The 12696-nt window shown below is 28.5% G+C and overlaps 1 protein-coding gene across 6 annotated transcripts in view; it reads right to left on the minus strand.

Moving 5' to 3' along the window:
- LOC107444682 (uncharacterized) overlaps positions 1–12696 on the minus strand; it is a 165219-nt gene that overhangs the window by 16237 nt on the left and 136286 nt on the right. For all 6 annotated transcript variants that reach the window (XM_016058907.4, XM_071184849.2, XM_071184848.2 and 3 more), the window contains exons 2-3: positions 10132–10322; positions 8798–8967 (exon numbers count right to left, since the gene is read on the minus strand). In XM_016058907.4, coding sequence (XP_015914393.2) covers positions 8798–8967; positions 10132–10322 — 361 coding nt within the window. The remainder of the gene's footprint in view (positions 1–8797; positions 8968–10131; positions 10323–12696) is intronic.

The following is a 12696-nucleotide window of genomic DNA, read 5'->3' on the forward strand; positions in this document are numbered from 1 at the left end:
TCATACACTATAAATTGTTTAGTTTTAAAATTTGATCGAAGATTAAAGGAAGGTATTTAAAAATCTTAGTAACAATAGAATTTAATTTTATTGGAAAACTTCGAGTAATAACATTTCTATGACTTTTCACACTGCCAACATTATCCATAAAAATAAGCGTATGATATTAAATTAAGCTCATAAAATAATACTTATTAGAAAAAATTCAAGTTTCAAAGACGACGACACTGAAAACTGATATTTAATCTATACTCAGAATCGAGAAGAGAAAGTAAAACCTAATTTTAATCTGTCTTCCAATTCCAGACCAAAACAATAGTTAAAAAATGAAATAGTAAGTGCAATCCTGGACGTGTAGTATAGGAAGGGAAAAAGTGGATTGACCCCTATGAGGTCGGTAAACCAAATCTTGGCTGCATTTAGAGGGGAGACGAAGCAATTCAAAAGAAAAGAGCATCTTGTTTGTTCCGCAGTACCTCAACGCATAAGTCGAATTGCTCTTTTTTTTCTTTCCTTTCTCTTCTTCATACTTCTAACTATTCAACCAAAAGAAGATACAGAGATCCCCATACATATATATGTGACAGGGTTCGTTGTCTTCTTTAATCGTGATTATTGAGCAAGAAATCTTTTTGAAATAGTAAACACGTCCTATCGTAAACCATTGGATTTTGTCCGATAAGATCTGCGAGGCGAAGAAAGACGGGGGTTGGTTGCTCATTTAGAGAAGGGGAGTAATTTAACTGTCATTTGAGTGCTGCAAGAGCAGCGAATCAAAAAAAAGTAAAGCATTTCTTTAAAATTGAGTCATTTTGTTGGATTATATGAGAGGGTATTTCTCGCACGGGCAGCGATTTCCTGTTTTCCAACTAATAATATAGTCTCAGCTGTAGATCGATTTGTCTAGTTTTCTTATTATTTTAAGCGTGATCAATTGACAAGTGTGTTCACAGAAGTAAGTAATTGCATTAAAAAAAAATTAAACGTAGTCATTTAAAGTTGCTTTTTCCTTATATTTAAATCGATTGTTTTGATTTCAGGTTTGTGAAATAAATTTAAAAGTTAACTTTTTCCAGTTCTATTATTCGATTTCAAATATGATGTTCCAACTTCATTAATTATTTTTCATTATTAGATTTTAATTTCCTCAATTACAGACACATTATTAACTTCATAAGATAGAAGTTGTTATATTCATAAGTTAGAAGTTATTATATTCATAAGTTAGAAGTTATTATATTCATAAGTTAGAAGTTATTACATTCATAAGTTAGACGTTATTATATTTCAGAAGATAATATATTCGATTTCGATGGTTGCTTAATTACACTACCAGTTTGTTAATTAATTTTCAATTTTGACATAACTGAATTTCAATTTTAGTTTTATAAGTTTTTAGTTTCATAGAGTTTAGGATCTATATTTAAAGTTTTAGATTTCATTATATAGATTTCAAGAACAAAGTTAAGATTAGAGTTTACAATTTCTTTAAATAGATTCTTAGTTCGACACTTTTGTATTTCAGCTTCTTTGAAAAGCTTTCTAACTGATTTAGACTACAGACATAAAAATATTTGAATTTGGAAATTAAAAAAAATTGTATACCACTTTATAAATGGCGTCGGCATCATTTAGTTCAATATTTTAAATTTCTCTCATCTCGTTAAATTTAGACGAACGTTTCTAACATACATTTTCAAACAAATCAGTGAAGCACTTATAACTTTTACCAGCATAAATGATTTTAAATTAACTATACACTTCCAATAGTATTGATCCATCATTTATTTAATTCATGTAACCGAAAAATAGTCGTCGTATTTTAGGAAGATTTAATTTTTTTACAGAAAAATGATATTTAACTCTTTATATACAGTTAATTTCACGCAAAAATTTATTGGAAGAAACGGTACTTAATTGAAATTCAGGAAGGCATAGAATTTTCCTGAAGTTATGTTAGATATTACTCTTATTTGTCATGTTAAACATACTGAAGCGACAATAGAAGAACTGTGTATTGCAGTAATAAAGTTTATAATCTAAAATTAAATATTATAGTGGTATAATATTAGTTCATACAATTACAATCCTTCTAACTTTATTTTCTCAATTCCTTGATTGAAAAAAGTTCGATCATTTTTTATCAATAAATTAACTTGAAATAATAAAATAAAAAAACACCTTCAAAAGGATTATTATTCTAAACCTTGGAAAGGTCGTTTCGAGTTAATTACAAACAGTGTTAATAAGTCATGATTTTAAATCTTCCTACTTGTTGCCAACCCGATTAAATTAAAAAAGAAAAAGAAAGGAACAAAAGCGGCGCCTCACAATAAAGCGCGTAGTAATAATCGTAAAACAAGAATAATCGCCGAAGAGTAAGTTCAATCTACGAGTATTCATGGCCTTCTAACCAAAATGAATCTTTAAAGAGGAAAACCAGTTTATAGCTGTCATATTGTAGAAAGTTTCTTTTATTTATTCTTTCACAAGACAGAAACTTTCTCTGATTCTTTCTCTCTTTTTTTTATTTTTCTCTTCTCTTCTTCATTTAAAAGATTTCTTTTACCGCCTCTTTCTTTCTCCCCCTTCCTCCCTATATCGGCGTCAAAATGTCGGTGGTATTCCATAAATCCCTTTTACTGTCTCTTGACCACTGACCTACACGAAATCAAATAAAAATATCTTTTCACTTGTCTTTCCTTTTATGTCCGTGAATTTGCATTGAACAAAAAAAAAGAACGAGAAATTCGTGAATTTGCATTAAACAAGAGATGAAAATTGAAAATTATTAAAAATCGATCATTCCACTCAACTTTTTATGAGGAAAATATATTATGAAAGAATCGAGTAACAAGACAACGGCTGAGATAAGTAGGAGTTATTACTTTCTATTTTCATAAACCTTTCTATAAAAAAAAACCAATCCATAGAAAGAACTTAATCTGCTAAGTTTCAACATCAAAGTCGGGTATATAAAAAAAAAAGTCTTAACACTAAATTTTCAATGCAAATGTTATACAATTTCGCATAAGATATCAGTACTATAATAACTCATTTCCATTTTTGGAATAAACTAATATTAAATTAAAAACTAACTTAGTTTTCAGTTAACTATTAGGTACTGCAAGTTGTTTCTTAAATAAATAGTTTTGTACATTATTTCTCAATAATAAAACAAAGAAATTATGATTCTGAAGAAAAATAAATAAAAAAAATGGTTGCCTACATAAGCTTTGTAGGTTAGTGTTAAAAACACTAGAGAGACAATAGCACAGATATATATTCAAAACCACAGCAATTGAAATGTCACGTTTTTTGCGTAACGAGAAAAAAAAATCACGAGTCTTTTCTCCATTGTGGCAAAACGCGTTTGTTATTATTTGTTTTTTGGTAACCAGATTCGCTCTTTATTTGATTTAAAAAATTGTGTTTTAAGAACTTACTACGAAACATTCCCTAAAAACTTTTTAATTAAACCAGGACATTAAAATTTAATAAAACATCTCATAGAAAGAGAAAACTTTTCATCTCAGAAAAATTGCTTTATTCCTTTGACGCAGAATTTTTTTAAGCATATTTTTCATAAATTTTCATTATTTTATATTAATTTAGGTCAAAATAAGTGAAAAAATATTATATTTAGCATTTCAATAATTTATGGTTATAAAAAACAGCATAAAACACCGGTGTTTTTTTTCTTCTTTTTTTTCTGCGTTAAATGTAAAATATTCCTAAAACGGCTCACAATAATTTTTCAAATTTGCATTTATTTACAGTTATTCAGATCTAAGAGAAACAGTTATTCATCATTGCAATTTCTTCGGTTTACAAAATCAATTTTTGATAAATTTTTGAAAATGATAGTTACCTTTAATTACCCAAAGGTAGTTAGTTACCTTTAATGGATTTTATGTTTCAGTACAAATATAATTCCGATAATCTAACAGATTTTTTAATAACTATTCGACAGTTTATTTTTTAAATTAAAAAATACCGAAATATATTTTTGCTTGCAATTAGAATGTCAGAAAAAAATACATAAAATGGACACCACTGCCCCATTTGTGTCAAAGGGATAGCATTGGACCATACTATCAGTTTCTTGAATCATAATAATACGTTAAAAAATTTCTGTAACCTTAATAAGAAATTAGATTGAACCATAATATCAGTATCTTGAATCATAATACGTTAAAAAATTTCTGTAACCTTAATAAGGAATTAGATTGAACCATAATAACAGTATCTTGAATCATAAAACGGTAAAAAAATTCTGTAACCTTAATAAGGAATTAGATCGAACCATAATAGCAGTATCTTGAATCATAATACGTTAAAAAATTTCTGTAACCTTAATAAGAAATTAGATTGAACCATACTATCAGTATCTTGAATCATAATACGTTAAAAAATTTCTGTAACCTTAGTAAGAAATGGAATTGAATATTAATATCAGTATCTTGAATCATAAAACGTAACAAATTTTCTGTAACCTTAATAAGGAATTAAACTGAACCATCCTTTTGTTCAAGTGAAACCATAGTATCATGTAAAACAATCACCATATTAAAGTTGCTGCAACTTTGAACGACTACAACACGTCCGTAACAGTGTAATAAAATTAAGAACCCTCAAAAACAAATATTTTTTATCTTAAGCAGCACCTGCCACTCAGATATTTTCATTATTAAGATTACCTGAATAATAATTGCTACAGCGCTATGATGTTAAGTGAAATTAATCCATATATCTTATGAAAATCCATTAACCTAAGTACAGGGTGCAGTCATGTGACAGAAACTAGATGACCAATGGAAGGATTACGAAACTAGTCGGTCCACCAATACAAAGAAGATAAGGTGCTCTAACTTGGCTGAGATCCAGAACATATCATTCCAAGATTTTTTTTTTTTTTTTTTCATTCTGTAACAGCAGTAAAAAAAGGGACTGTTACATTTTGATTGATAACCCAGGCCGTTATGGAGCAATTTGTGTTATTAAACGTTACTGTCTCGCTCCGCAAGAAAGGTATGTTGGTTTTAAGGTCATGGGTAATGAAGATGACCACCGTTCTTTTAAAAAGAACGTGAGCAAATAGAATAAATGTTATTGATTTAAATCAATTTTTCAAAATAATGAGGAACAACTTCTTAGCTCGATAATCAATAGATTGTACCAGTGTAAGATCTTAAAAATAAAATTGCATTTTTTAGTGTCAAATCCAGCTAAGTATTTCTTTTAGTTTCTTACGTTTTCTCAGTTTTCCGCCATTATTTGATCTACTTTATTTTGATGAAAGATTACTTCAGGTTTGTTCGATTATTAAATCAGTATTTAGCAAACAAATATTTTAATAGCTTTTTTTAACAATATTAAATAGACCAAATAAATATGATGAAGACATAATTAGAATAAGTTTTTTTTTTTAAATTACAACTCCTTTAGAGAATTATAATTTTACTAAAAGAAAATCTCACAAAATAATTTTTTAAACGGAATTTTAACTTGATTAAACTGGTTCATATCAAAGTTACCTTGAACAAAATTATATATACTTTTTTTTAAATTTGTGCAACAGTTTTATGCTCCAAAATTTATATAAAAGCTGGTCAAAGGTTTATCTCAGGTTCTTACAATAACATTTATTCAAGTTCTAATTGTTAGATGCAGAGATGTTTTTTTTTGTCCCGTCTGAATTGATTGAGATCGTTTTAAAATCTTTTAAAAAGACAACAAAATGAAACATAAATCTGTACATATTGGCCAGAATTGATTGAGATCGTTTTAAAATCTTTAACAAAAACAACAAATTGAAACATAAATCTTTTCATATTGGCCAGAATTGATTGAGCTCGTTTTAAAATCTTTAACAAAAACAACAAATTGAAACATAAATCTTTTCATATTGGCCAGAATTGATTGAGCTCGTTTTAAAATCTTTTAACAAAGACAACAAACTGAAACATAAATCTGTACATATTAACTTTTCTGAAATAAATGCTTAGAAGGGAGAAATAATCTAGTATGACTAATGGCATAAAAACAGATTAAATTGAGTATTCTACAAAAGCACTTTTGTATAAAATACTTTTCACATTTTCATTTTTCTTTTTTAACTATTGTCTATTTACAGCGAATATTTTTTTTTTCTTCATGAATTCAAACTGAATAGAAGAGGACAAACGGCTATTAAAAAGTCAACTTAAATTCAGGAAATGCAGTGTATACAACTGTATTTCGAATAAATAATTTATAAAGGCAATAATGAAAAAAAAAATCTTATAGTAAGTGATTGAACTACATACGAGATGCCCATACTAATTAATTCAATATTCCCAGACTTAGACTGCACAAACGTGTTCTTAATCCAAAAACTTGTTTGGGAACTTAGTTTAGTAATAGTAAGCAGCTGATTATATTAATCTGCATTACTGCTTTTCCTTCTACTACTCTCACTTTCAATTTGAAGTGTAATAGTTTAAAAAGATATCGGTGAGCAAATAATATAATTTATTTTATTGAAATTTTCAGCTTAAAAAATAAATATTTTAATCGAAAATGAAAAAGAAACTGCTTGTTTTAGGGAAGTTTTACTTTAATAATTTATAGGTGATTAAATTTATTTACGTCAATGCATTTCTATGTTCCCTTTAATTATTGCTGATAGCAATTAATTTTAAATATCAAACTTTTAATAACGTAATTAAATTCAATTCTTCCATTTTAATGTAATTAAAAAAAAAGAAATCTAAATATTAAATCAAGTTTAAAAAATGGTTTCTTTGCTTAAAGACTTTCTACTATCTTTTTCTTTCCCATTTTTTAAATAATATGCATGCAACGTTCATGATACTATTTAAGGTACTTTTTAAAGAACGATTTAAGTTATTAATTTTTTTAATATTTTTAATTTCACTATTTTAAATGAAAAGCATGCTTTTTTCTAACTGATATTTATGGTTCTTTCCAAATTATAATATCCAGGTTCAGTTTTTCTATTCAATACTTTTTCGCAATACTTTTTATTTTTTTATCTTCTTAATTCCAGATAATAAACATACGTCTATTAAAATAATATTTAAGGATCTTTCCGAAACATAATTTCAAATTTTTATTTAATAATTTTTTAAATACTATTTTTACAATAGTTCAAATGATACGCAACTCCAAATAATATGTATAGTTCTTACCAATATATGATTCTAGAGTTCAAATTCACAAAGATAAGTATGATATTGTTAGGAAAAAGATGAAGAAAAAAATGCTGTCGCTTTCACTTCCTAGGTACGAAGTTTCTCATACTCAAGAAAATGTGCTTTCATCAGATCGAGAGCGATGATGAATTTCCGGCAGACTTGCCCATTGTCCTTAAGCATATCTACATGGCCGACCATAGGTCAACGACCGACCGGTCACCTGTCATCGAGGACCCCCATAACAGATCGAAAAACCAAAGCCGCACACACAACACAAAAGTAACAACAACACAATAACACAACAACCACCATCCCACCCGATTTTTCCGACAATGCCCCATGCGTCCCCCAACAAAGCGACATTTTTTCGTTTCTCTAGGACATGCCTTATGGGGAAAGAACTTTCTCTGGTTTCCAGAAATAGGAATAAGAGAATATGGGGAGAGCAGACGAATAGTCATAATAATAAAAAAGAATCAAAAACAAGAAATTACATTTTCCCCTAAAAAATGCTATTTTTCCTCTCACTTTCAAAATCTGGGGTCAGGAGGTTGAAATTTTCGTACGCAACACCCGCCCGAACAACTGTACTGGAAATAGTTAGGAGAAAAATCACCTGTTTTGAGATTTTTCTAAAAATAACCGTACTCAAAAAAAACACGCAGTCCACTTTTTTTTCCGCAAGGGAAGGAGGTCCACAATTTTCTTGCTTATTTTTTTAAATTTATTATTATTATTATTTTTTTACAGATTTTTTTTTTCCTTCTGAAAACCTTTTCCTTCAACATGCTGCTTTTCTTTTCAAATGTCATATTACAGACGAAAGTTGGCATAATCCGATGCATTGACAAATTTTTTTCTCTCTCTTTTATACCGTTGGTCTGAATGCTATTTATAAATATAACAGTCAACAAAAATAATAACAGTGAGCAAAACGTAGCGGTATTTTCTTTTTTTCTTCTACGGTCTGGTTCCGGGTTAAGAGAAATCGAATAGAAAAAGAAGTTATAAAAAAAATTGTACACAATAAATATTAAACTATTTTTCTCCTCACAGATTATCATGACAAATAGATCTGAAATTTCTAGTTGCCCTCTGACAATAGCAATGAATAGAAACATACTGATTCAGGAACAGCTTTGAATCAATATTTAACACCAATTTTGATGTAATTTTTTATTTCTGCAAAGATAAAATAACTGTTTTTAAACATCTTTAATTGTTTAAAAATTATACTGTTCCATTATTCTTTAGTAGATTTAGTTTAGTTAAAGTACTATTACTTTTTTGATAAGGTTTAAAATGGTAAAAAATAACTAAATAATGTATAAGACTACAACAATTACAAAATTATGTTCCAATATATTCTAAACATACATTAACATAAGATCAGAATCTCATCCTCCACCCTCAACAGTAAACTTAAAATTGCAAAAAAGAAACAAAAAGAACAGTACAAATTCCTTTCCTTCCATCAGTTGATTAATTCAAAATTAAACCTATACATTGGTGTAATCATTTATATTGAGATACACAATGAATTCGAATGAATTGATGCTTTCTAATAAATAATAAGACAAGTGGATATCAAAACTTACTGTAAGCGTCTGTTTGAGGGTAAGGTCTGTAAAGAAGACATCTTGTTGTAGAACATAGCAAATTTTTCTTCGTAACTGCTTGTTTATTTCTTCTCCATTCATAGTTACTAAACCGCTATCCATGTGAACACGACCACCAATGGCATTCAGAAGAGTGGTCTTGCCAGATCCTAAAATAATTCGAAATAATTACATTAAAGAATACACAAAAACATTTCTTAATGGGAAAAAATACGAATATTGCTCAGAAATGATGCATGAGGGTCATTATCATGTTATTATATGCAGTCGGACCTCTATTTAACAAAGTCTCAAAATCCCGATAATAAGTTCGTTGTATGGAAAATTCGTTAAATAGGAAATCTCCTTTCTAAATACTTAAACAGCACAAAAGAAGTTTTTAATTCATAAACCTTAGGTATAAAATAGCAATTCATACACCTTTATGTTGTAAACTAGTATCTACTATTTATGTCATAAATCTTAACCATAAAAGAAATATGCATGGAAAGCAAGAATAGAGCAAAACATTATCCAGTGTTACACTATCATGCTACATACATTTACAACTAAAAAAGCGCTAAATTTATGAATAAAATTAAAGCTACATTTCCTGTAAATGTAATTTTAAACATACATTACATGTGCTCGTAAGTTTAATTGGTAGTGATAAAATCCGTTTATTTTGAAAATCCGTTTTTCGTTTGAAATGCAAACAAAAAGGGAAAGGGATTTTATTGCTTTCTCTAAAAGTAACTTCGAAAATCAATTTCCCCCATAAATGTGTTAACTAGTTTGAAATGTTCTGAAATATTTTGGGAAATAGGGAAAGTGGATCTCAAAGAAAAGTTCGGTGAGAAATACTTATGATATTTTTATAAATGTATATTCTTTTTATAATTTATTCAATATATTGTTATCGAAAAACTATAAATATATTTTAAATTTTGAAACTTTTTATTATTCGCATCTTACGAAAAGAAGTTCATGTAAACAAGCGAAAAATTAAATAAATTATGAATTATTGATTCTATATTAATATTATTATTAAGGTTTAAAAATAACCTAACTCTCGGAACCCCTGCCATCCTCCCAAGAATTCCGCGGAACACCTTTTGGGAACTACTGTAGTTGTTACATACAACATACACTTTCATAACATTAAAATTGACATATTTCGTTACTCGGCAGAATAAAACAAAATTCTATACCTACAACTTACTTAGACTAAAAAATTAAGGACTTTCAAAAATGTACAGAATCGAAATGTACTAAAAAAGTGTTTACAAAATCATTTTCTTAATAACAGATAAACTTATATTTTAAGTATTTACCACTTGGTCCCATAATAGCCAGAATCTCGCCAGGTCTAACCAATCCACTGACATCTCTAAGGATTTGCTTTCCTTCGTGAGATACGCACACATCTTTAAAAACCAATTCAACTGGCTTCTGTCTGTTGGTTGGATTGGCGTCCGCACCATCGGGAGTTCTTATCTGTCCAAGAGATTCCTCTGGCTTTAGTCTGAAAAACACAAAACATATTATGAAACATAAATATCATTATATAAGAATAAAATACACTAGACATTCTTTAAAAACAAGAATTTAATCGTGTATCGTAATAAAAAATTCCCTAAAAGCAAAAGGAAAACTTCAGCAGAAATTTTAGTTCCGCGAATAAAAATTCTGGCCATGTATCTTCATCATACGTATATTTTTTTAAAATATGATTGCTTATTATTAATATTGTTCCATTTTATTTTTTACGTCAATCTTACCGTGTTTGAGTTCATATTTTATAACGCCACTAAAAAGTGTATAAATTATGATTGAGCTTATGGGTTTAAAACTAGGAACTTACACACTATGGAAATTTTGGAGCGTATTAAACCATAATATATCATCCAAATTTGCAGCAAGCTTAATTTGGCGCAGCTAAGTTGAAGCATACCGTACATTTAAAAAAAAGGATTTTGGGTAAATCTGCGTACTTAAGTATCGTTTTTCTTGAACATAATGCAGTGCAAATTTGCTGCAACCATAATTTAGTGCTAAGTTGTAGCAAATCGTACATTTTAAAACAAAATTATGTGTAAATTTCCATATTTAAGTATTATATTTCTTGAATGCCTATTGCAGTGCAAATTTACTGCTACGATAATTTGGTGCTAAGTTGTAGCATATCATGCTTCTCAAAACACGATTGTGTTAAACTTTATGTGCCTGAAAGCTGCACTGCTGTGAAAATTTACTGCAACCTAAATAGGGTGTTAAATTTTAAAACAGAAGATGGAAAGAACACCAAATTTTCATCACATAATGGACGAAGAAACCAATGTTATGGTAAGACACACTAGTGTGACGTCAGTGTAGCAGCCATTCAGTTTCTTTGACTACTGTACCATTAAAAGTTCTAGTTCGCACTGAAGTCAGTTTATTTTTTTATGACGATCTTGAAACATTTACTGAAAACGAATACAGAATTAATACGGAATTAAATTTAGAGATCTTTTTAGACTTGATCAATTTGAGCAAAATGCAATAGATAAGAAGAAAAAAAATTAAAGAGAGGAATTTTTTGATTTTTTTTTTTATAGAAAAAATGCGCTGGTGCATTCAGAAGTTTCGCTTAATTTAAAAATCAACAATGTGAGTGATTTATAAGTTTGTTGTTCTCGAAACCACAGCAACTCAAGGTTTAAGCGAACGGAATCGCAATGAAATAATAAAAGAAGCAATAAAACTCCAGTGGGATTTGTTTCTAGCCATCAGTTGTTGAACTAAAATTTTGCTTAGTTATACATTTTTTATTTATTTAATGTCCTATTACTCAGGTGTTTTCAGTAAACCCTATAGGTTGTAAACACCAATAAAGGAATAACAGATGCTTAACAATTAATTTTTAGCCCTTAATAATAATCGAGTGTTTACCAAAATATTTTCAACTGTCCCTCAACAAAAATATGTTAATAATTCATTACAAACAGTTTCTTGGACTTTAAAACACAGGCGTTTTCAGTAAACCCTACAGATTTTAAACACCAATAATGGTATAACATAACGTGATTTAACGAAAACATGTAAATAAAGCTCTAATTAAGAGTATAAACGTAAACAAAAATGTTTATAGAACATAGTTATATTTGGAGTCGTTTCATTGGTTAATAATAACAGAGATAAATCAACGAAACAATAAAAACTTCAAATACAATAATATACTATTGTATGGCTTAAATAATAAGTTAAGATGAATTTAAATTAAGCACATTTTGTAACAAATATGTGTTTATAATTTGAAAGCAAATTAGAAATTCTCTTTGCCATTAATATAATAATACATCACGAGTAACTCAATGTCTAATGTAAAAATGATAACATCTCAAACATCTACATTTGCAATTTTGAAGAAAGATATTAAATTCCTAACGGACAAAAATATACAAGAATTGGGTGCATAGGACTTGTTAAAATTCTACCAGGTATATTAAAGAATTAAAAAAAAACGCTTTTTTATGCAATAAAGGTTGGTGTTAGTTGAACAAGTAGATGTCATCATCTATAATTAGATAATTTCAGTATCTAATTAAACATAACATTTCAAACATTTACATTTTCAAAAAAGAAAGATTCGGAACGGGCAAAAAAATATAAGTAAATGTATAGGACTTGTTAAAATTGTGCCAGATATATTAAAGAATATAAAAAAAAAGAAGAAAGAAACGCTTTTTTATGCAATAAAGGTTGGTGTTAGTTGAACAAGTAGATAACAACAGGTATTTTAGGAGAAACGTAAAAAGTAGGTTAACTTATCCCGGCGAAGAAAGAAAAGTGCGAGGCATATTATTTTCAAGGGTAGGTGGGAAAATAAACTGGGCTCACGGAAGAAGGTGAGAAAA

This window comes from Parasteatoda tepidariorum, chromosome 5 (assembly GCF_982258835.1).
Source record: "Parasteatoda tepidariorum strain Cologne lab strain chromosome 5, Ptep-v5.0, whole genome shotgun sequence".
In the NCBI taxonomy this organism is placed as follows: domain Eukaryota; kingdom Metazoa; phylum Arthropoda; class Arachnida; order Araneae; family Theridiidae; genus Parasteatoda; species Parasteatoda tepidariorum.